Raw genomic sequence first — 23,375 nt, forward strand, 5'->3', positions numbered from 1 at the left:
CAGAGGATGACTAGTAGCTTCCACACCAGTCATTGAGCGGCGGGAGTGTCCCATGATCACTCGTCATCCGTCTGTTACGCTGGTGGTCGGCAAGGTCTTCGGCATGCTTGTAACTGCTATGTCCTATGGCGTGCGCAATAGCCCTTCTATGGGATGCCCGCACAGCTCGACCACCTGCTTCAAGGGTCAGCTCAGTTTCTTGGTGCTTCTGATTTCAACTGGGGTCGTCATCCCTGCTTCCCAGTGCTGCGTTTGATGCATGATGATCGTTGTTGGGAGATGGATGCGCAAGCACATGCGCTGGCATTAACTACGTTCATAAAAGCACTTGACCGTTCATCGAGCCTCTTGCGCTTTCGCACTCCAGCTGCTGTACGATGGTGATGCTCCGTCGTTCTCTCTTCTTCCTAGGCCTCTGCGGGCTTTCATTGGCCCAAGACTTGAGTGTTCCCTCGTCTTGGAGAGTGCGTGCGATCGTCAGTGCTTCAGACGATGTTTTAACTCAACGCGATGCAGGAGCCTACAAATAGTCGTTCTTCGTCGGACCGCGTTACCATCGCGCAGAATGCCATCAACGTCATTTTGGGCCAGCTTGACTCCTCCGATGCCCAGTTCAATGGTTAGTCAGCTCGCAGCGAAGATTAATACATTCGTTAACTTCGGTGATGCTCTATGTCTTCGCGAAATGTAGGTATCGGTTGGTGGCAGTCTGGGAACGTATGGTCCGTTTTAGCGAACCAGGATCATATCACGAGTACCACGACCAACAAAAACAATGTTGTGAACGCTCTGAACACTGGCTGGAGTCTGTTCGCGAATTATGACCAATATCAGTGAGGGCTCTACCTAGACTTGCCTCGACAGACCGCTAAAATTGGGCATGTCAGGGTATGTTCGTTGTTGTAGATGAGAGTTCATATATCCTTATCAAGTGATGCTCTCTTTCTATGAAGTACAACGACGACGCACTGTGCGTACTTTTCCTCGATTCTCCCTACACGCGCTGACCTTCCCACTCCAGGTGGTGGGCCACAGCCGCGTACTACGCGTACAGGGCTTACGGAGACACCAATCTGTTGCAACATGCTATTGATACGTGGAACCACGTCTCAGTATTGTGAGCTATATCGAACAAGTTTCCCTTAAGCTTGGGAAACTGAGACACCGACGATGTGGGAAATAGCCAGATCACGGATGCCGAGGCTTCCAGCGGCAGCATCCCTGGTAAGAGCTTCAGCATCGAGGGCTCGTGCAACGGAGGTCCGCAGTCTTAATGTCGGATCAACGAACAAGTGAGAACTGACGAGAATGCGATCCTTTTCATCTATCCAGCGACCATGTCAGGCGGTGTATTTTGGGTAAGGCTGCAGGACCAGTTCACATGCGAAGACAGCAATTTGACCTCCCGCATCTGCAGCGACCCACCTCGGACGACCAGGGCATCAACTCCATTACAACAGGGTAATGTCATGTTGTGTTTTCACCGAGACATGCCAGAGGGACTGACGTGGATGCGATTTCCAGGTTATTCTTGACGTATGTCGCCGGAGTAAGAGACACAGCTTGCGCCCTGACGATCCCGCCATATATAGCCTGGGAGCCTATCTCGCGGATGCCACGGGCGACAGCAAGTACGCGAATGCCGCCTCGGCCGCGGCGACCTGGATCCGCTCGCACAACATCAACTCTGATAACATCGTTCTCGACACCGTCAACGGCCACGACTGCTCGTAAGATACACCGATATTGCTGCGCGCTTGTGAACGCGCTCACGCTGTACTAGGACGTCGCCCTCTTCGTGGCTCTTCACGTACAACAGCGGCAAATATATCGAGGGGTTGAGCGTACTGGCCGACGTCACCGGTGATTCATCTTGGAGGGACCTGTGAGATCGCCTTGTCTTCATGTGAATGGGGATGAACGCTGAGCATTATGCTCGGACCTTCATTCCTTAGGGCGGTCAATATCATCGCTGCTGCTACGCACACGAGTGCATGGCAAGGAAGTAACGGCGTCATCACCGAGGGCGCAAGCCCGGACAGCAACAATGACGGCGTCGGATTCAAGGGTGAGTGAAGTCCTTCCGAAGTCCGTCCATAATTAACGCAGATCAATGATCGTTGAACGTCTACCTTCACGCATTTTTGCACTGGTCGCATGTCGGACCGATAGCGGTGTTCATCCGTGGGTTGCACGAAGCGTGGACTCGAAGCGCATCGAACACGGATCTCCGCAACTTGATCAGGGCCTATATCGATGTTCAAGTACGTAGTATTTCTAGCACGTCTACCGCGGCGTGTCGTATTTTTACGGACGAGATCGTATTGTTGACCTTCCTTGCGTTGCGTTTTTAGTACAACGCCCTTCTCGAACTCGCCGCGAACGGTGACTCATACTCTTCGAGCTGGACGGGCCCTCCACAATCGTTCACGACGTGGGGACAGCTGGCCGCTTTGGATGTGTTGACCGCTGCCATCGATGTGAACAACTGAGAGTCCCACCAGCCGGCGATCAGGAAGACCCACGTAGCATCGTGTGCGGGAGCTCCACCAACGTCGTATAACTATACGGAGGATTTCGTATTTTTACCTTTGGCCCGAGGCTCCCACTGGCAGGATTACCTGATGTCCTTGATCTTCGTGGAAGGCTTCTTGGGATTCAAGGCCGGGGTGTATTCTAAACTAATAATGACGAAATCCGATGAAGTTCCCAGCGTGAGCGTGGAAGGAGAACACAGACAGAACAAGGCGTGCCGCCCGCCCCTGGCCTGCCGAGCGCTGTGGGCGTCCTTTGAGGAAGAAAGGGATAATTGAGGAAATGGGCCCGATCGTGTACCACCAGGGTCGGTACAGCCTGGCGGATCGGATGATCTCTGGGGACAATACGGAAGGTGTGTTCCGAGCGTGCGTGTGAGACATTTATTGGGCAGGAGGATTCAGAGACATCATTTATGTGATTATCAGATAACGCCACCGTCGCGGTGCACCGTGGAACGGCTCCTGAGTAGAGCGCTGCGCCTCCCGACTGTCCTGAATCGATATCGGGGCGCAGTGTCAGCTTGAAACGGCCGCCACGTAGAGTACGACGCCATGCATGGGAACGTGGGCGCCTGGCCATGCCAAACTCAAAACGCTTGCTCCCAGCCTAACTTGATCCTGCCAGTGCCCAGCGCTACCTAGCTCAGGCCCAGAGAGATCAAACGTCCCGGCCCAAGTCAAAACACGGAATACGGTCGTCGGGCTTTGTAGCTGTACATCCGGAGCATACGCTGCCCACCCCTCCCGTCCAGTGGCCCATCCCATTTTTCGGCGACAGGCTCTCACGGCCCCGGGCGCCTCGCTGCGACGGAGGGCCAAACGTTGGTGTGAATATGGCTAGCGTGGTGTACCCTCCGTTCGAAAACGCATGCCGAGACATCATCAGCTAAGGTACTGCACCGCGGTGATGATGTCTTGCCCTGGCCCGCTGACCATGCTCGTTAGGGCACAAGCTCGCGCTCAGTGGGGTATCATCTCCGTGTAAGACCGCTTCGCAGCGTTCTCTCGACAGACAAGCCAATGCGCGTGGTGTTATTACAGTGCGTATGCGTTATGTGCTGCTACTGTACATGTATGAACAGGGGCGTGAAACCCACGCCGAGCAGTAGGAAGAGCCGGTAGGATAATTAATACATAATAAGCTTGTAATAGAAGGGCGATACTATGTACGATACAAGCGTGCATTGCGAAGAGCCAAGGCGGGTGTAGGGATGATGCAGGATATCAGATACGATAAGGTTAATGCGATGGGTCGGGGAGCGTATGGATGCTCGTGCAGATCGTGTGTGTTCAGGTTCCTTGCGAGGAAAGGCGGATCACTCGAAATCGTATTCTACCGCTACGCGGCAGGCTTCACCGGCGAGGGGCCCGCGGCCATGGCGGCGCAGGCTCTGCGATGTGTCAAACGACGCATCACATGCCGGGCAGGAGTGCAGGCTCAGCGTCGACAGCCGCGAGCTCTGCGGGACACCCGCCGCCGCGTACACCCGCTGGGATCCCGCGTCCTCTTCCGCTTCCGAGCAAGACGTCTATTGAATGGTGCGGCGATGAATACACATTTCAGGAAGGGGCCATGCTATTTGGGACTCACCGCTAGATCGCCGTCTGCGTCTCGATCCTCTCTGCGTGAAACTGGAGGTGACGATGCCATAGGTACAGCGCCTGGGAGCGCAGTCAGGGCTCGTGTTCCGGGAGCGAGATAGCGCGGTTGACGTACCGGGAGCCAGTGCGCCCACTTCCTTTGAGAAACTCTCTCGCCATGCGTGGATGCGGCTCATTCTGGCCGAGTACGTGTCCTCTGCGTACGCGGCGTCCTTTGTGCGCGGTTCGTCCTGCATCGAGTAGTCGGAGGAGCAGTACGAGGTGCAGTCAGAGTCCTCTTCTTCGTCGGACTCGTCGTCGTAGTAGGAAGACGACGACGACGATGCGGGGGACGCTGAGCTGGACGGTATGGAATGTGGCGACGGCGGCGTGACCTCCTCGAGCTGGATGATCTCGACGGTGTAGGGCTGGCGGAGGTAGACGTGGCCGTCGTTGTGGGCGTGCTTGCGGGGGTCGTGGGTCATGAGCTGGTCGAGGAGGACGTCGTCGAGCATGGCGGGCGGGGAGTGTCGATGGGGAGCAGGCAGCGGCCACGCTTAGAGCATGCATTCTTATAGGCAGGAGTGGATGAAAGGACTCGGTGGCTCAGATCCGCAGGAAATCTGAAGCTGGGCAGATCAAATCTGACGTTCTCGTCGCATCGGAGATTCCGCCCTCGCCTTTCACCTGATTCCGGCGCTGGCCCGATTAGGCAGTGCCCATCCTCGCGTTCCCACCAGTCTCTGTCCTTTCCCGCTCGTGTTCTCATCGTTTTTCCTTCCCCGTCACAACACGTTCGCGTTGCCAAAAATACGAGACGTGATACAATTCCAAGCTATACCAAGCGCGAGTACGTATGACATTACTCCCCCCGGCGTGCAGCCGCGGCCTGCCACGTTCAGCGATGGGAATATGCAAGAGCGAAACTGACAACCCCTTGGAATTTTGAGAGAACCACGTCGCCACATAACACCGACCAGTTCGGCTCAAGTCCACCCAAATGAACCCCGCCGTCTTCTACGGTCTCATGGGTGCCAGCCACGCTTCGGCCGCCTCGAACTGGTCAATCAGGTCGCGGATGACCGCGCCCTCAGAATGAAGCTGCCTCATGGCCGTCAGCGTCTACAAAGGAGAAGGCAGCGTATTATTAGCCACGAGCCCATCCGAATCAGCTTCACAGCAGTGCTCCAACTCACCACGTCCCAGAACCGGAAGCCCCGCTCGACCTCGCCCTTCGGATCCTTCACCCCGGGGAACGTCTCTTCGCATATTTCGAGCGCCATTTGTTTGGCCTCTCTCACACCCTCCGCATTGGGATCCCGCACCCGTGTGCGGTTGTTTATATGTGTGAGCGCGTCCAAGTATACCTTCGCCAGGATACCGAACCCGGTGTTCACCTCCGACTGGAAAGGAAGCGAAAGAGTAATATCCAGAAGGTCGTCCCTTGCGCGCCGGGCATCATGGCGGAGAAGCATGTTCAGCGACGTAACCTCTAGTAAGGTCCGGAGTGCCCGTGTGAGCGAACGGACAAACGAGTTGAACACCAGCAGTTCTCGTGACAGCGGAGCCGACCATGGTTGCGCCTGCAACGAGCAGATGGTGGTGAGCACATCACGCCCTTGATGGGGCACACAGCTTCGACGCCGGATGGAATAGAGTTATCTCACCTTAAAGTTCAACGGAACGATGCTAAGCACTCGCATAACCAAGAGCATGCAAGATTTCTCATCATCTTTGGGCCACGAACACGCACGCCACGGCCGAGTGAGCACCATCATCGCTATTGGAAACGTGAGAAGATGGACCCACCGGTACCGAAACTGGGTCCACCACTAAACGCCCGTCCCGACCACAGATTACCATGCATGACGCCCGCCCGGACCAGTTCCAGGAACAGATACAGTGGATCCTGGAATTTGTCGTTGACACGCGCGTGTCTCAGAGCTGTATACATCGCTCGAGCCAACGGAGAGTGCGCATGGGTATTCAGTAGGAATCTTCTCAGTTCCGAAAGGCAGGTGATTGCAATCAACAAAGTTGAGACTTTGATACCGCGCTAGAGTGTGAAAGAGAACGCACCCTCGCAACTCCAAGAATCGCCAAATGACATTCGCCACTATCTCGTCCTTCTTGTCCAGCTGGGCAGAATTGGCACCGCTTTTGACTCTAGTCCGGGTGGCCAGTTTCTCAGAGGCTGTCGCGCCCAAACATAGCGCAAAGTCAATCGTGGAAGACTTCGACGATATATCAGTGCCAAGAACAGATATCAAGTCAGGAGGTCAACTCACGTTCTGCCTCCGCAACTCCTCTTCCACAATCAGGTAAGGGACGTTCCACCCCGCAACCCTTTCCGCCAACTGCGCTGTTTGTTGCGAGTTGTGCTGGATGTACTTTTGCTGGTTCTGCGGAACATTCGGCTCGAACCAGAAATGGGGAGTAACACGCCGGTTCGACCAGAAATTATGGGCAACGCTGCTGATCAATGCCAGAGAGGTCGCTCGAGGCCCAGTCTGGCCATCGGTAATAACTTCCTTTACGAACCGTTTGTATTCCGTCGTCTCACCCGTGTCAAGGGGAGGGCTCTCGATAATCTGCCCGGTGGTCAGCCACACCAGAGCCTGAGGCCCCATGAGCCCACGAGACAGATAGAAATAGATTTCGTCAGGCAGTCTGTGGGTGAATATCTCGTGTAAGTCAGATGGAATATCGGCGGCAGTTGGGTGATGCGGGTGATGGTTTCCGTGGTTCTGGGCCGCGGAGGTGCTAGTCGCGAGAGGGAGCGGCATGACCGTTCCTTCAGACGAGAGTATCAGGGAGTACTTGATCATCGACCGCGTGCGAGCAAAGTTGTCCTGATACTGTGACGATTTTACATTGGGCTGTTCCGCGAATGCGGAGACGCACGCGTGACCCGACTTGTAATACTTGAGCATGTCCACGGTGGCCTTGAGGGCCTGCTCGTGCGTGGTGGGAGGGAATGGTGCGGAGTATTCGCAGCCGACAAGAAGGCCGACGTCCAAGAACTGGTCCTCAGTCAGGCCTAGGTCGGACAAGATATTGCGCTTGGATACGTAGGTGAACGAAGGGTTTGACGACGTCAGGTCCAGGGAGGTGATGAGCTTATCCACGCCAGGGTAGAGCAATGTATCCGTAGGTCCATAGATCGCATGGATGTAGGACTTGGGGTGACGTTGGAGATAGATGAGCTGTATGGCTCTCGGGGTCAGAGGATAAAAGTGCCGTATATCCCGACATGCATACCTGGGCCCAAGAGACATAGGGAGCAACCATAAATTCCACATTTCTATGCTTGAAAATCCTCAGAACCATCCGCCATATATCCCACTGGTGAAGGGGGTTTCGGGATTCGAAGAGTTTAGTCGCGGCATCTTCCTGGCCGGCTTCGTACTTGGCCCAAGCTTCCTGCCTCTCCCGACATGCAGCATTTGCTTCGGTGTGTAGTTGATGATACCTTCCACGTCTGTTTGGCAGAAGTCCAGGGAAAACAAATACAGGTTTGATTCGGTATTTTTCCAAAACGCGCAAGTCCGCCTCTACACGTGTTGTCAGAGCAAGCGGGAGGCCACCAGTCGCAGCAATAAGAGGCTCCCGTGTGGGCGGGTTCTCCATAAGATTCTGGAGATAGTTGGAGGCATCTATGCCTAGACGCGAGTCCGACAGAACCGACAGAGGAAAAGAGTGGTAGTGCTTGCGCTCATGGAGGTAGCCTGCGATGGATGTTCACAGTTTCGAGCGGTCAACGACTTTGCGCGTTTGTACCAAATGAGCGACCTCCACTAAGCAGGTACGGACTTACTGTCAAAATGCTTGATCGTCATCGTAGTCGTAGCTTGCTATCCTGTAGCACTGAGCTGTCAGTCGCCGTCGTCGTTGTACGCGCCTTGCTATAATGGAACGGCGACTTGCATAGGACTTACGTAAGCCAATAATGCGGGGTTGAAACTTGGACTACTAGACTACTTTCGAGACTTCAAAGCTTCACCTACACCTCCTTTACACCTCGTCATCACTAGAGAAGTATACAAGCGCATCATTTTGGCCTATTCGACGGGCGTTCAGCTCTGCGTCAGGGGTTCAACGTCGTCCAGTATTACCCGTACCCGGATCAAGCATATAAATGTCTTCAAGTTCACCGGCAGAAGTTCATACTTCTATCACTTGCTGCGTCTATAGGCACTCCCGATACATTGAAAAAAAGGAAACCACATCTATTGACCCGCACTTGAGCAGGTCTCTCCAGCCTACTGTTCCGCCCGTCTTCCGTATTATACTATACTCGTTCTCCTGGGACCATCAACTGACTCGGTGGTGTTTGTGCTTTTCCGATCGCTTTTTGTTGCCTCACCATCCACTTCTCCGGCATCATCGGGCTCCCTGACGATTATGCTTGGCCGAAATGCCTACGAAAGGTATCTTCAACAGAGGAGGTCCTCATTCAGGGGGCTAGTCATGGGATCTCGGGGTTTTCTCACCTCGTTGGCTACTCCGTGCCCTTTCTATGTAGGCCGCCAAGAAGGCCGGTGGCGTCTTGGAGAAGGTCCGCGGCTGTCATGTAGCCTCATATCGGCCCTCACATGTCTGGATAGCGCATATGCGGCAAGTGCGGTTCTTCCAACCAGGTTCTCCGTCTTGCTGTACCTCGACGTCGTTGACGACACAAATCCTAGCCCAGCCGAACCCAGAGTAACTGTGCGCTGCGCCGCTGCCAATAAATCGGACTCTGAGAAAGCTCCACTGTGCGACTGGCAGTTAGCGGCCCAGAATAGCAAGGTTCATCGCTCAATGAATTCAGTGTTGCGCGAGTGCTCGACTCTCGCCATTGCATTCATGAGCTTGGCCTTCGTATCCTGTGGCGGTATACTCTCACAGTCAGGGAATGCGGTGTGGTGGTATCCAGCGTCCCACGATGGTCCGATGCTCGATATCCGACGTCTGTGGATACTGTGGATCTGACTTCAATGAAAAATGCGGGTTTACTACCATGCGCCAAGGACAATCTGGAGCTGCATCGTCCCCCGGAGTGCTCGTGTCTGGCATTGCGACGCTATAGTGGAGGCGCAGCCAAGTGGTAAGCACTGAACAACGTTCAAGGTTTGATGCTGCCCATGTGTGAGATAGTTCGGGATCACGTACTACAGGTCGGAGAAAGGAAAGCGGCGCTTGTCCCTGTAAACTGTGTATGGAGTGCTTCGCTCTCACCGACTACGCCAGCTCTTGCACTGCCCCAATGTTTGATGCGCACTATGGACGAGCGTATCGATCCCCGCTGAGCATGGAGATATACCTATGATAAAGATTACTCCATATTAGGTACGTGATTCCCCGTCCAATAAAGTGGCCTAGAGTCGGACGCTCAGGCTTCCTGAATGTTGTTTCTTCAGGCACCGGGCCAATTCGAGGACCTGGAGATGGCGGTCTCTTACTGGGACGCCTGCGGAATTGAATTTCCTCTCAGATACCCCATAGGAATCGAACATGGCCCTACAGCACGGGATCCACGACGCTGGCAGCTGCGCCTCGTGGGAGGGGTCTGGGCGGTTGTTGAGTATGGCTCAGGCGCACAGCAGTACCAAGACGGTGGCGGGGGCTTTCCCACAAGCAGCTCTTACTTTCGTCGACAGCTTGAGCACTAGCCTAGTTACGGATTATCTTTCCTGGCATCGCGCCTAACATTCGCGTCATTCAGACATGATCGAGCCTCTGGCTGACACAGGCCACATTCAGTGAATCAAGAGGCTGTCGGCTCCGAGTCCTGTAAAGGCATAACGGAGGACAAAAGTATCTAATCTGATACGTTGTATTCCTCAGTGCCTGGTGCGAGGACGCTTCTCTTGCTAGGGCTCACGGTATTCAGAAACCGAAGAATTACCCCCGTTATCTGATTGCGTGGAATGCAGCAGGAGAACATGAAGGCGGGGCGTGTACGAAATCTAGCTGGAGTGGATCTCCCTCGTAGGTGCCTGAGCGAAAGGTCCCGATGTACATCGTCCGAGCGTCACCCGACTTCAATATGACCATGAGGGGTATAGTTCCTATGCAGGAAGCTGGAAGGCTGCACCGGAGCTGAGATTCTCCATAGCACTCAAAGTCCGCGAAGACTCAGACTCTAACTTCCTCGTAGGCAACACCGACGTAGGGGTGGCGCGTGGGATCGTGGCCTCGCTCACATCCGCTATGGATAACTGCTGAATATCGCTGGTCCCCAGAACTGTTACAGCTGACGCAGTATCACACCTGTGCCTCTGTGCGGCGGCGGCGGACTGGGGTCATGAGGAGCGACACATGGACCAGCCATATTCCATACTCATGGTCCGTGCAGTCCTAATATTTCCAGGAACTTTCGGGACGGATACTTATCCTCCTGGACCACCGAGGTAATATCTTATGCCACATCCGTCGCGAGGACATGCTTTACTCTGAATCCGCAGCTCTGATATCTGGAGAAACTAGGTTTTCCGGCGTAGATCCGTCAGAGCGAATAAGCATCAGCGCAATTGTCGTCTTGCGTCGTGCATAATGTGACGAACGTCCGATCTGCGCAAGAACTCGACTTCATACTTAAAGCCTAATCTTGATATCAGCCTTGCATCCTCCAGTGGTCCACTTGGCGCACTTCAGCATGACACATACAGGGCTGGAACCAATCTCACAAAGGTAAGCGGGAGACCCACAACCTAGGCATACGGTACTCGAAGGCAGGAGAGCAACAGCAACAAGAAGCGAGTGCTGAGGCTGGCAATCAGCTAAATGCGACTAGCTTAAGCTCGTCAAAGAAAGTCCAGAATGAAATTAATGATCATACACTTCATATAATACAACATGGATTGCAGGCAGTCTGCTGAGCACATTTCCGAGTAAACCCGTACTACCGAAGCACCCTCGTCATTTCTCACTCAACCGAAACGAGGTCGTTGATGGCTTCAGAATGCTCCTGGCAATGTCTTTTCTTCCCTATTTGAATGGGCCAGTGCAGCTCCGTGGTCTCCTCCTCTGCGGTACAGCAAAGATATACAGATCCGTCCCGAAGACGATCCCTTCCGCGATTCCCGCTGCATACAGTGGGGGAAGCTAGCATAGGTTGTAGGGTCTGCGCAAAGAGGTTGTAGTCCTCCATAGTCGAACAATTGATCTGCAACCGGAGTGCTTGCAGCTCTGACATGGAGAGGGAGGGATCACTTGAGCATGTCCCGTTCAAGAGGCAGTCGACAAGGTGCATTGCACCAGCACTGAAAGTATACGAAGCGGCGCAGATACTTACGTCCTGTAAGGACTTAGCCACCTTGAGCAACTGCATTAAATCTTGCGGCTGAGGAAGGAAATCAGATGAAGTAGTGACGTTCAACTCCCGTAGGGGACAGCGCGAGCGGGCGAGCAGTTTCGTCCAAAGATCCGATGAACCCCACGCTTCAGTCAAGGCGAGGACTTCGAGTTCAGGAAGAATGAGGTTATGGACTAGGCGAGATAGAACAGATCCGCTCCGCGGGAGTGATGCCTCCGAGCTTATCGTCAGGAGTCTGAGCTTCGGAAGCGGAAAGGGACGTATTCCAGAGGGCCAAGTGAGTTCTACTTTGTCCTGGTAGTCGTTTAGGATGTCAAGCTTGAGGGCTTCCAGCTGTCGACACTGCGCAATAACCTGAGGAACGTGAGGGACGCAATGTGGCCCTCGAATGCCAATATGCAGACTGGCCAGCTGCGCCCAAGGCAAAACGAGAAAATCATATTGATTAGGGTGTGACCAGAAGTAAACGAGATCTTTCAGCCGTGGAAGCCTCGTAGTATGTTGTTCGCCTGCGCAGGTACAGGGTCGTTTCTTGTAGTGGACCAGACAGAGCTTTTCCAGCAGCGGCAGTTCATCGGCAATGAAATAGCGGGCGAAGTCACCTTGCACAAGGCCCAAGTCGAGAACTTTGCAATGTTCAATGTATCTCTTTATCAGTTCTGGGCCCACTGTATTGACCGTGATCCTATCCCAGAGGGTGAGGGATTCCCGCCATGCCAAGTGAAGTGGAAGGACTCCCGCTCGGGAAAGCCACTTTTCCATAGACTCCATATGCTTCGCGCCATGGGACTTGCTTGGTATTCCCAAGCCACTCCATAAGAAGGGAGTCGCCAACGCCACTTCCCTCCAGTAACGGCACACTCGAGTTAGAACCAAAGGTGCTTCACGAACATTGGCAATTTCAAGGTCTTCAGGAAGGCAGTGAACGAAAATCTCGGACAAAGTTTCTGAGGGCAGCCCGAGACTTCCTCCCTGTTCAGCCGACAGAGATTTGCAGCATTGAACGCGACCCTGTAGGCGCGCACGATCCTTCGATAGCGTGACGCGATCGAGCGGGACGACATTAATGGCGTCCAGCGCCCTAGTGGCAGCGACGAGTCCTTCCAGGAGGGTAGAACCAGCCGGGTCTGAGGAGGAGTTACTCAATGGATGTTCTCCGCCGGCTGTGGGAGATAGGGGTGCCGATGTGAGCTCATGTGGCGCAAACACAAGGGGGCGACATACCGGAAATAGTGTGACCACGGTGGAAGTAGGTCATGTTTACTCCGGCAAATGGACTGACAATTGGGTGTACTCAGGCGGGGAGAGGATGAAAGGAACGAAAGAGATAACGTTTACGGTTCAGCAGGCTTTGTTTATATCCGAGCACGCAGGGGACCCACAGTCTCACGCCTTGTACTCCTGCACAAGAGCACCACATGAGCGAACGGGAGCAGCAGAGGTGAAACATACTGAATCTTGTAATAGAGGCGAATAACGCGAGTGAGAGATGGTTCTAGCCTTAGAATCCATCAAAACCTCTGCACTGAATCATGACAACAATACCTTTCTTGGAATAAAGCTAGCTTCATACTCGTAGCTATGCACTGAGTAGTTGTAGAAGCCTTGACAAGACATCAAACAACACAATAGAACCGATTCATGCCTGAAACGAATCTTTTTCCAGGCGTATGTATCTCGTTAGCAGATACATAGCCAAGTTGCTCGGTACTACGACCGAAGACTTCGGTCAGGCTAAGGAAGGACCCGTATCCTGAAAGATGAAGACTGTTTAACTAATGAATCCTTGGGATCTGTTTAGGGGTAGACGCCCGAGCGTCACTGGGTTATTGTCTTAGATGAGCCAGAATCAGTAAGGCCGAACTAAGAACAGAAAAAAAAACATAGAGAGCAACCGCCGTCGGTATCGTGAGGAACAGATGCCAATGACTTGTTATTGCACTGCGCCGAGAATGGCGCCGCCGGATACAAAGAATAGAGCCCTGCGGCTCGAACAGAGATGGTTCTGAGGGGAAACAGGTTGAGGTATCATGACCCGCTCGTACATCTCCCATCAGCTGGGCGAGTTCAGGCTCCCAAAGTAGCTTTGGGTATCCTCCCAGTATTCGGGAAGCCAATCTGTCATTTCCCGGTCGATGGCAGCGAGCGACCGTCCTTCCAGAGAATGTTATGAGGCCCGGGCTCTCCATGGTATACGCAGTCCAGTATTCGCGCGCAGAAGTCTTCGCAAGAGGTTCAGATTAATCCAATCGATTCTCGCGTTCATAGTCTTGGTCGCAAAAACGGTGCAAACCTCGGCTGTGTCAAATGGGCCCCACGGCTCGCTCGTTGTCAATGCAAGGCCCGCCGGGTTCAGGAGGTTCAAGAGTGCATATTTGGTCAAAGCAGCCCTTCAGCTAAAGTATGGGCATGAGTCTCTCTTCTTTCCTAAATTTGTGCCACTCGTTAGCATCGACGCATTCCATGACAAGCCAAGCGGATTTGCGCAAGTTGGTGGGATCTGGAACGCGTCAGTTTCGCACTGGCACGCCGTATTTTCATGGCAATGGTACACCAGGTACCCGGACGTGGAATCAATGCAGAGTACTTCAAAAAAGGCTGCATGGTCGAAGCTGGTTGAAGACAAGAGAGTGATGCATATGCAGTGACACATTCGGCATTTCCCGGGGGCGTCTGAACCTTGAACCGGGAACCAATAATCTCCGAGTCAGTCGTGCAACTTGTGCAAGAAGGTCTGCCGGCTACTGGTTCTACAGATGTCTTATGGATAGGATATATATTCCATGTACCCGTGTGTCCACTGGTAACAAAATAACCAGCCGTTTCCAGCATCAGGGAGACCTGTTTGGGGTCGTTAATTTCCCTACTTGGCATACCGGTGGCGATATTCTGTAAGCTGACATGTACACCCTCTTGAGGCCCGCCCTGTCATAGGTGTATCACATCGTAAACTCTCGTAAGAGATGCGTGAAGGTCCCAGGTCCTCGTGTCGAGTACTTGACCCCATTCATGAATCACTAGCACAGTGGGATGTGTAGGTGTAAAATGTACTGATGCCATGGTATTTCCATTACCCGCGAATGTCCACTACTTAGTGAAAGGTCGAAGCAGCACATACACACTAAAGTCTCAACTTCGGAGTCGCAACACAGTGATCGACAAGCACTTGACAGGTTCTTGAGCTCGTTGAGTATCTGATAAGATGGCGCGCCACCCCTACATAGTGTCCCTGATCATGATCGACCGCCAACAGAAACACTGAGCATCAGCCAATTTATCAGATAATCCTCGGCCACAATCAGCCCAGCACGATCCTGGTCCATCCACGCTCTCAAGGTCAACACGCGACATATCGCTCGAGCCCTCGATACCAGGCACCGAGAAGCAAGGACATTAGATTTCGTCAATCTCATGAAAATAAAACAACAACAACAACAACAGGGATTAATCCGCACGGGCGGAAGCTCTAGTAACTCTAGATTTTTTATCTCCTCCCACCTATACCCATACCCACCACCTAAAACCAAGAAAATACGAATAAATCAAGAGTTTTCAGGAACCTTCGCGTCCGGATCGTGCACGCTCTGCTCCTGGACGTTAACATCCTGCGTCTTCCCTACAATCCACCATCAGCACCCATCCACATCCACATCCGACGCGCACACCACTCACCTTTCGCCCCCGCGCGCTCCGCCTCGGGCAGCGCCTGCAGATCGCCGAGGCGCGGGTTGCGCAGGCACAGCGCCGCGACGAAGAGCGGCACCGCGAGGCACACGCCCGTCACCGCGAGATAGCGCTGCGTCTCGTTGTACGCGCGCACGACCGCGCCGCGCTCGGGCGTGCCCACCGGGTACGCCAGGATGAACGTCAGCGGCGCGTCGTACGCCGCGGCCGCGAGCGTGCCGTTGATCGGCGCGAGGTACGTCGCGAGCTTGCCGGGCAGCGTGTTCGACCAGATCGCGCCGGAGATGGTGTCTGCGTGAGGAGGGGGGGGTGAGTGAGTGAGTGAGTGAGAGCGCGGGCAGGATGGGGGGGATGGCTTACTCCCGAAGGCGCTGCCGATCTGGTACATCGTGAGGTACAGCGCGGTGATCACCGCGACGTGCTCGTGCTTCGTCGCCGCCTGCACGAGCGCCTGCACGGGGTACGGGAAGAACCCGCCCGCGATGCCGAGCGTCACCTGCGCGCCGATGAGGCCCGCGAGCCCGCCGTGGCTCCCGTCGCGGTAGCGCACCATCAGGCCGAGCGCCATGATGAAGAGCAGCGTGCCCGCGACCGCGAACCACTTGATGTAGCGCACGACGCGGAAGACGCCGCCGAGCGCGATGCCCGCGACGACGGAGCAGAAGGAGTAGAGCGACGTGACGCGCGTGGCGGTGCTGACGCTCGCGTCGAAGGAGACGAGGAGGAGCGTGTAGAGGTACGCGCCCTGGAGGTACCAGCACAGGTTCAGGCTCAGCGCGACCCACAGGCCCGCGAGGATGCTGCGGTCTTTGAGCAGGTGGAACGGCACGATGGGGTGCTTGGCGTATTTGAGCTCCCACACGACGAACGCGGGGATGAGCGCGAAGCCGACGGCGAGCATCGCGATGACGTCCGCGTGCGCCCAGCGCGAGGACGTGCCGCCCGCGATGGTGAGCGGGATGAGGATGAGCGAGAGCAGCAAGGCGAGGAGGAGCGTGCCCGGCGCGTCGAGCGTGTGGAAGAGCGCGGCGAGGGTCTGCAAGCGCGAGGAGGGTGTCGTGGGGAGGATGCGCGAGAGCTTGCCGGCGCGGCGCGCGCGGCGCTGACCGAGATAGAGGGAGAGGATGATCGGGATGGAGGTGGCGGGGACGATGATGGTCCACATGCCCACACCTGGTATACAGTTAAGTGAGAGGTAGGGTTGGAATGGCAGCAAACTCACCCCATTGCCAGGTAGAATTTGCGATGACGGCCGACGTGACATTACCGGATATCCAGGTGTTGATGATGAACGGACTCGCGGGGATGTAAGAGAAGAAGACACGGTTGCGGAGGGAGGTCACATCCGCGATGAGGACTTCGACGAGCAACTGGATCCCGGTCAAGCCGATCTGGTAGAGCACCTGGTGCGCAGAGCAACTGTGAGAAAGGCGCAATATGACTGGAGATAAGCCGAACGCACCTGGCCGCCGGCGTAGGTCTGAACGTTGTCAGAGGCGGCCTCTATGATCGTCCCGAGGACGTAGAAGAGGACGGAAAACGTGATGAGCTCGAGGCGGCCAAAAATGTCAGCGACCTTGGACATGGGTGGCTGGGCGGCGGCGGCAATGACGGCCTTGACGACATTGAGGGTGGAGAGGAGGGAGTGCGTCGAGTACGAGTTTGTCGCGTAGGTCTGGTAGACGGAGCGAGTCTGCCCGTCTGCGCGGTCGCGTGAGCGGAGTGGCGGTGGGTGGGTGTGTACGTACCGAGGCCGTATGCATAGGCGATGAGGAAGATACCGAGGAAGAGGACGACGAGGTCGAACGTGGTGAAGCAGGAGACGATGGCCTCGACCCGCTTGACACCGGGACTCTTGTCGTCGAGCAGCTTCGCGTCGGCGACGATGTCCCCGCGCTGGGACTCTGGTTCTGCGTCGTAGAGGTGGAACGAGCCCGCGGACGACGCGGAGTCGTTGGCTGAGTCCTTCTTGGAGAGGATCGGGATGGCCATTGCGAGCGGGAGAGGCGGGAGAAGCGTCTGAGGGCTAAAATTAATCGAGTGTGTTATATAGTGCGGATGGGTGCCGCCAAGGAGCCGGTACGTACCTCGTAGGTGGGCTGATGATGGGTCGGCTGTCTGGCGTGCCTCAGGTTCTGCTCGCCCGCTGTGGCTGTCGGCTCCCGCCAGGTCGCTGACAGCTACGCAGCGCAAGCTGTCAATATATATTCTAGTCAGTCGCTGAGGCGTCGTACGCCACCTTTGCTTCGAAGCGCCCGAGCAGGTGGGAGTGCCGTCTCCGAGTGCAGGCCTAGAATTATCTGATAAAATTTTGATTGGCGATCGGGCTGCCCGCAGTTATCTGATAGTCGCGTCATCTTATCTCTTCATCTGATTTCCCTCCCATCCTTGGCTGCAGGTCGTGCCTGGCTGACTTCATGAACAACGTCTGTGACCGCAGAAATCATCTCTGCATCGGGTCGTCCCGGTTGGAAGCAGATTGGCTCCCCGACAGTGGACAGCAGTGTCACTGCCAATGACTACGGTAACGCAAGTCTCAGTAAATCTCCAAGTGTCCTGGTCATGATCACCCGGTCAACTTCCTACTTCACTCAAAACCAAGCATGACCTTTGGAACATTTTCTACCACCAGTGCAGGTTGTATCTACCCTTGCGAGCGGGGACAACTTGGGCGTCCAAACGCAGGCTCGAGTAAAGGTTCATGGGCGTGTGCAGCATATACCTACTATCAACATCGGATAGTATGCACCGTATGCGATCTAACAAACTCTAGGGACTTCCCTGCTTGCTAGCTAATCAATTGCGTTGCACCTCATGCGTCCAGGCTGAGCGATTCCTAAGTTTTAGCGACTCGTAGGTGCAGACAGAGAGCGCCGAAACTGGGGCTGTAACCCCCGGGATCGCGCGTCACGGGTGGCAGCACTGAGTCCTTCGCGTGCTCCAGAAGGACGAACACCTCGCTTGCATACCTCCTATCATGCAAAAGTGCGGAGATCTTTGCAGAGAGTTGTTCCCCGTCCCCTGGCCCCGGGGTCCATGCTCCCCCGAGGACGTGAGCATCCGATGAAGTCACAAAAGAGTTCATTGCTGGTCGCTAGCGTCGCCATACGTCTCAGACGGTTCCACGCCAGATGAGAAGTCGTTGACACAGTCTGCTGATTGCATTCCAGACGAGCAACCATCGAACGATAAAGCGGTCGACATCAACGCAGAGGCTGTCGAAAGCTTACCGGCACGGAGAGAACCCAAATGCGGAGCTCCAGGCGGGGTGGGGACTGGGGCAAGAGGTAGAAGGCGGGATTCGTTTTGTGCGAGTCCGTTCGGTGACTTATGGCGTAGATAGTGGCTGCCAAAGTCGCGAAATTTGTCCAACATACATATATGCCACTGTGACATGCCACAGATCCAGAATGCCACGAGTGTCTGCTGAGTGGTCGAGCCCGCGAGCCAGATGGGTTCTGTGCGGTGTGAGGCCGCGGATGTCGTGCCCAACGAACTTGAAGAGGTGTCCAGCAGAGAACAGTGGTTTCCAGCTAGTGAACGACTCGCTAAATCCCCGCACACTGGCAAGCATAACTAACAGGGGCGCGAGCCGTCTGCACTTGTCGTGCAAGCTGGTGAATTCAGTGTTGAAGGAGGCGTGGGAGACTGCGGTCCGCCCGATCGCGATCGTTTGGCTGTCGCGCGACCCTCCGCGAAGCTGCCGTTGTCCGCCTTGGATGCCGCGCTTACCTTACAGGGACTCGTCAAACGGCCAGAAGCTTGCGCAGTAGTATGCCTCTGAAGGGGGAAATAGTCGAAGATGCGGATACTATCTTGGAACATTGTGAGGAGGTTGCAATACTGCGTTGCTGGGTAAACTGACGCGAGTTTCGTAGAATGGGGTCAGAACTCTCCCTCAGTATCACCCGTAGGTCATAACTGCACGGGACTACGGCTAGAGTATGTCTGATGAGACTGGTGTAGATGGAACACGTTCAAGACGTTCGAGGGGATTCTGGACGAGCTCAAAGCGGACATCATATGCTTCCAGGGTGCGTCCACCCTGCACCGCTCTGCTGATTCGCTAGCCAAGCTTGAACACAGAAATGAAGACATCTCGCGCCTCCCTCCAGCCGTCTGCCGCCCTCCCCGGCCGCTTCGACGCGTTCTTCTCCTTCCCCGCGAACAAAGGCGGCTACAGCGGCGTCGCCGTCTACACCGACTCGCGCACCGTCGTCCCGCTCAAAGCCGAAGAGGGCCTCTCGGGCCGCATCCAGCCCGCGCTCAAACCGCCCCTCGCCCCCGCCGAGCGCATCTCCGCCGCCTACCCGCAAGCGCACGAGCTCGCTCTCTTCACCGACGCGCCCGACCGCACGCCCACGGACCCGGGCGCGCTGGACGCCGAGGGCCGCGCGCTCGCGCTCGACGTTGGCCTGTTCGTCCTCGTGAACGTGTACTGCCCGAACGAGACGAGCGACGCGCGCCTCCCGTTCAAGATGGACTTCCACCGCATGCTGCAGGCGCGCGTCGCGCAGCTGATCGGGGAGCGGCGCGAGGTCGTGGTCGTGGGCGATATGAATATCTGCGCGGCGCCGCTGGACCACTGTGACGGGCACCTGCCGAGCCATGCGAGTGTGTTCTACGACCACCCGGCAAGGCGGTGGTTCAGGGACTGGCTGGCGCCGAATGGGCCGATGGTGGATGCGGTGCGGGAGTTCTGGCCGGAGCGGGATGGGATGTATACCGGTACGTATGTGGGGCTTGCTGCCAATGTCTACGGTCGGCTGAAATGTCATAGTTTGGAACATGAAGCTCTGCGCGCGCGAGACGAACTACGGTACCCGCGTCGACTACATCCTCACCACGCCCGGACTCACAAAGTGGCTCAAGGGCGGCAACACGCTCCCGTCCGTCAAGGGGTCTGACCACTGCCCCATCTACGTGGACCTCCACGACGAGATCACGCTCGAGTCAGGCGAGGTGGTGAAATTGCGAGACGCCATGCAGTTCGGGACGAGGACGGAGCCCCCGCGCCTGGCGTCCAAGTTCTGGCCCGAGTACTCTGGGAAACAGAAACTGCTCTCCTCCTTCTTCTCCAAAGGGGGAACCGACACAATATCCAAGTCACCCTCTCCGCCTCAACTGAAGGCATCATCGCCTTCGACCATTATTGGACCATCGCGGTCCACCCAGCCGCTGCCACCACCACCCACTGCCTCGAGCAGCAAATCGAGCATCAAGCCATCACCGTCTCCGTCCACCTCCCATCCGTCGAGACCGCTCAAGAGAAAATCCTCTGGTCCCCAATCGGCAGAAACCTCCTCGAGCAACAGCACTTCCCAATCCAAGAAGCGCAAACCCGGTCAGGCCAAGCTCTCCAGCTTCTTCACCAAGCCCCCCGCCAAGTCGGCGTCATCGTTAGAGGTAGTGGTCGTAGACGACGACAACGACGACCCCGAGGGAGGAGGGACGGAACACCAATTGCACGCTGATTACCTCCTCGCGTGCGAGCTCTCCGCGTCACAGCAAGACCTGGTCGAACAGTCCGCAGAGGCGGGGCAAGACAAAGGCAAAGGCAAAGGCAAGGAAGCTTGGTCGCAGCTCTTCGCGCCCGTCGCCCCGCCGAAATGCACTATCCACCGCGAGCCCGCCAAGCTGTTCACCGTGAACAAGCCCGGGCCCAACAAGGGCAAGACGTTTTACATTTGTTCGCGGTGAGTGTCTGCCTCGCCTCGGGGTGTCACTGTGCTATGCTTATTGCTGACTGGGACAATGCAGCCCGGTAGGCCCGGGGTATGATAAGGGGAAGGGCGCGCGCCCGAGGGATGAGGTGGATCACCAGTATCGGTGTAATTTCTTCAAGTGGGCGAGCGAGGTGAAAAAGGAGTCTTTGCGGCAATCGAGTTCGAAAGATTCACCAGGTCGGACAAGTTCCTTCGGGTGATAGAGGTAGGATGTATATTACTGTATAATATAATGTCGTTGTGTTGTGTTGCTTTCGAACGCATTATTCTTATGAGTCGGATATCGTTGTGAGCGGTCCGGACGGAAAGACGTGAACTCAGCCTGATGACAACTCCTGAATTCCTCACGGCACCCGGAAGTTCTGCGAATCTAATGGGCATACAGCAATAGGCCATGACATATTTGCAGTAACGACGTAGTAGGGTCGGAGAGAGAGGTAGAGACGATGCCAGGGATGTAGGGGCGATATCATACACAATCAGATGTTCGAGGGGTAGAGCATCTGCTGCCTCTTCAGTCTCAACTGTTAAGGGTAAGGAGGGAATGGACATACGACGCGGACGCTGGCACCGAAAGCGTGTGGGGGCATGTTGTGTCTGAATTTTGCCTTGACCACGCCAGAGTTGCCGTGAGAGCGTGTTACACGGCTGTCCACACAGGGTAAGCACGGATTCTGTGAAACCAGCAGGAGAGACATTTAACGCACCCCCAGATCACCCGGACCTTGGAACCCTGACGCTCAGTCTTCGCCCGGTACACATACGCAACGCGCTATCCAAGCAAAGACCATTCAGTGACCCTGTAGACCAACAAATTAACGAGAGATTGGGCTTACCTTGCCGAGGTAGAATTGCGCATCCTCCTTCGAGCCGACGCCCTCGATCTGGAGGAGGGTGGTGTTGGGGTGGGTGTTGCGCTTGCCGCGCTTGTGTCCGAGGACACGGCCCTTGCTGTATAATCTGCATGCAACCGTTAGTTCATTGCACGAAAGACGTCCAAGTCCGAGTCCGTCGCCACCAGCCCGTCATCCGCTCCCATCCTGATGCATCCACCGACTTGTCTGCCCCCAACCGCCGCAATTTCGACCCACAAGCACTTCGTGTGCCCTGTATGAACGATACTCACCTTGTTGAGCCCATTTTTGTCGGTCTTGAATGCGTCCCCGGGTCGTTGAGAGCCTTGAGTCTTGTGCTTGAGGTGTCGGTGGGGGAGTGACGTTACAGATGGGTGTCACAGTGACTGGATCCGGCACTGACTTGGCCGACCAATCACAGCCGGGCGCTTGCCTGCGACCGTCCGAATTGTGTTCTTCAGCTTGTCTGAGAGTAATGGAATGCCTTCCCGTCTGCTGGTCTTACTGCTTGCGATCCGACCAACTCAGGTTAACTGTTATTAAGTTGATAATAGCCCAGCCTGAAGGACTCGCGTTCAAGACGTGTTTCACGACTAGTTCTCCGGGAAGCACGCTTGCCAGGACAGTACTATGCGGCTCCTTATCGCGACTGGACTTCCTGAGTTCCTCTGCTACCGTAGGCTATGCTCGCCCGATCGCCGACGCTCTTAGATGAGTATGCTTAACATTCCTTGCCCAGACATTGTCCTCTTCTTCGAACTATGCTACTTATGCGCTTTAAATCCGCATTTTGCTTCTCTTCTGACGGCAAAAATCTTGCGATAGGGCGATAGCGTACAACCGCTGGTCGTGAAGGAATTCTGGGCGAGCATGGTCGGATCCTCCCCCCAGGTGTAGCACTGTTGTTGAGGCTATTTTCCGTCTGTATGCCATCCTTGAATCTCCTCTTTCCTGGAGCTCCCCCAGGGTCGAAACTCTTTAATACTTAATCCAAGTACATGGGCGCTTGTCTAGTAGTTCATCTTACACCATCAGGACCCTCGGCCGCCTATAGTGCATTTTCTGTACGTCCTGCTTGCCGGCTAACATCCCCACCACATAGTCTATCTGTCAACCCCCCTCTTCTTACGAGCTAAATACTATGGAAGCAAAAAGCCCAGGACAACCACCGCCCTCTCATACCCCGGTTCTCAAATACCCCCGGTGAGTGTGAACTCCTTCCATCTTGCCAGGAAGATCCGTCAGTGCCAGCTCTTCCTGACGTCGTCCGTAATGCATTGCGTTCCGAGCGGAGGGAATACCTCTGCTCCTGGAGCACGGACGCAGTTGACTTGCGTATCCGTGTTGACACTGACAGATCCCAGATACTGGGTGCGGTGAATGTCCGACACGCCCCCGCTCCACCTCCGTGCAATCGAAATCTTGGCGCGCCATATCATCAATTATCAGCCTGGACATTGTTTCGGTTTGAAGTCTGGCACAATGTTGCGTACGCCATTGCAGAGTCGAACCGAGATCCATCCGGCGTAACCCTCCCCGCTGGCACGCGTCAGATTCACAAATATCATGTCGTACGTCGCAGCTTCGCGGAGTTTGAGCTGCGGAACGCACGGACGCTGCTGTTCGGTTCCTAGTACATGCTCCTATTTGCCCCGACGTGGATCGTGGTAGGTGGGATTTGATCATGTCGGCT

General features: G+C 55.4%; 6 protein-coding genes across 6 annotated transcripts; 2 read left to right on the forward strand and 4 right to left on the reverse strand.

Moving 5' to 3' along the window:
• Positions 1-383: 383 nt before the first annotated feature.
• GLOTRDRAFT_40434 (endo-1,6-alpha-mannosidase) lies at positions 384-2,492 on the forward strand (the record flags this gene model as incomplete). The annotated part of the gene is made up of 13 exons (XM_007866646.1): positions 384-464; positions 517-619; positions 692-833; positions 954-970; positions 1,022-1,117; positions 1,162-1,260; positions 1,333-1,358; positions 1,418-1,461; positions 1,593-1,730; positions 1,784-1,885; positions 1,956-2,068; positions 2,173-2,264; positions 2,355-2,492. The coding sequence occupies 13 exons, from the start codon at positions 384-386 to the stop codon at positions 2,490-2,492; spliced, it is 1,191 nt and encodes a 396-aa protein (XP_007864837.1).
• Positions 2,493-3,645: 1,153 nt separating this feature from the next.
• On the reverse strand, positions 3,646-4,646 carry GLOTRDRAFT_115845 (uncharacterized protein). The gene is made up of 3 exons (XM_007867190.1): positions 4,255-4,646; positions 4,129-4,199; positions 3,646-4,066 (listed from the first exon to the last, which is right to left on the reverse strand). The coding sequence occupies exons 1-3, from the start codon at positions 4,631-4,633 to the stop codon at positions 3,854-3,856; spliced, it is 663 nt and encodes a 220-aa protein (XP_007865381.1). The 5' UTR covers positions 4,634-4,646; the 3' UTR covers positions 3,646-3,853.
• Positions 4,647-11,028: 6,382 nt separating this feature from the next.
• Positions 11,029-12,727, reverse strand: GLOTRDRAFT_138359 (uncharacterized protein; the record flags this gene model as incomplete). Its single annotated transcript, XM_007867191.1, has 2 exons — positions 12,643-12,727; positions 11,029-12,581 (listed from the first exon to the last, which is right to left on the reverse strand). The coding sequence occupies exons 1-2, from the start codon at positions 12,674-12,676 to the stop codon at positions 11,029-11,031; spliced, it is 1,587 nt and encodes a 528-aa protein (XP_007865382.1). The 5' UTR covers positions 12,677-12,727.
• Positions 12,728-14,819: 2,092 nt separating this feature from the next.
• On the reverse strand, positions 14,820-17,094 carry GLOTRDRAFT_121064 (MFS general substrate transporter; the record flags this gene model as incomplete). The annotated part of the gene is made up of 6 exons (XM_007867192.1): positions 14,820-15,034; positions 15,091-15,393; positions 15,463-16,275; positions 16,325-16,505; positions 16,565-16,803; positions 16,851-17,094. 6 exons carry the CDS (start codon positions 17,092-17,094, stop codon positions 14,961-14,963), a joined length of 1,854 nt encoding a protein of 617 aa, XP_007865383.1. The 3' UTR covers positions 14,820-14,960.
• A 1,740-nt stretch (positions 17,095-18,834) lies between these two features.
• On the forward strand, positions 18,835-20,802 carry GLOTRDRAFT_75533 (DNase I-like protein; the record flags this gene model as incomplete). The annotated part of the gene is made up of 5 exons (XM_007867193.1): positions 18,835-18,928; positions 18,981-19,012; positions 19,069-19,136; positions 19,189-19,830; positions 19,883-20,802. Exons 1-5 carry the CDS (start codon positions 18,905-18,907, stop codon positions 20,800-20,802), a joined length of 1,686 nt encoding a protein of 561 aa, XP_007865384.1. The 5' UTR covers positions 18,835-18,904.
• GLOTRDRAFT_75536 (60S ribosomal protein L33-A-like protein) lies at positions 20,490-22,042 on the reverse strand. The gene is made up of 6 exons (XM_007867194.1): positions 21,955-22,042; positions 21,665-21,788; positions 21,536-21,600; positions 21,383-21,476; positions 20,863-21,331; positions 20,490-20,798 (listed from the first exon to the last, which is right to left on the reverse strand). Exons 1-5 carry the CDS (start codon positions 21,966-21,968, stop codon positions 21,308-21,310), a joined length of 321 nt encoding a protein of 106 aa, XP_007865385.1. The 5' UTR covers positions 21,969-22,042; the 3' UTR covers positions 20,490-20,798; positions 20,863-21,307.
• Between the last annotated feature and the right edge of the window lie 1,333 nt (positions 22,043-23,375).

The sequence above is a fragment of the Gloeophyllum trabeum genome (assembly GCF_000344685.1).
Source record: "Gloeophyllum trabeum ATCC 11539 unplaced genomic scaffold GLOTRscaffold_00005, whole genome shotgun sequence".
NCBI classification, from domain to species: Eukaryota; Fungi; Basidiomycota; class Agaricomycetes; order Gloeophyllales; family Gloeophyllaceae; genus Gloeophyllum; species Gloeophyllum trabeum.

Bases quoted from the DNA above. Each gene is read 5' to 3' on its own strand.
- GLOTRDRAFT_115845 (XM_007867190.1), bottom strand. From the start codon at position 4,633: ATGCTCGACGACGTCCTCCTCGACCAGCTCATGACCCACGACCCCCGC. The intron at 4,200-4,254 runs GTACGTCAACCG...CTGCGCTCCCAG, and splicing joins AGTGGGCGCACTGGCTCCCG to GCGCTGTACCTATGGCATCG. The intron at 4,067-4,128 runs GTGAGTCCCAAA...ACCATTCAATAG, and splicing joins ACGCAGACGGCGATCTAGCG to ACGTCTTGCTCGGAAGCGGA.
- GLOTRDRAFT_75536 (XM_007867194.1), bottom strand. The intron at 21,477-21,535 runs GTGCGTTAAATG...CTGTGTGGACAG, and splicing joins AAGGTCCGGGTGATCTGGGG to CCGTGTAACACGCTCTCACG. The intron at 21,332-21,382 runs GTATGTCCATTC...AAGAGGCAGCAG, and splicing joins TCGGTGCCAGCGTCCGCGTC to ATGCTCTACCCCTCGAACAT.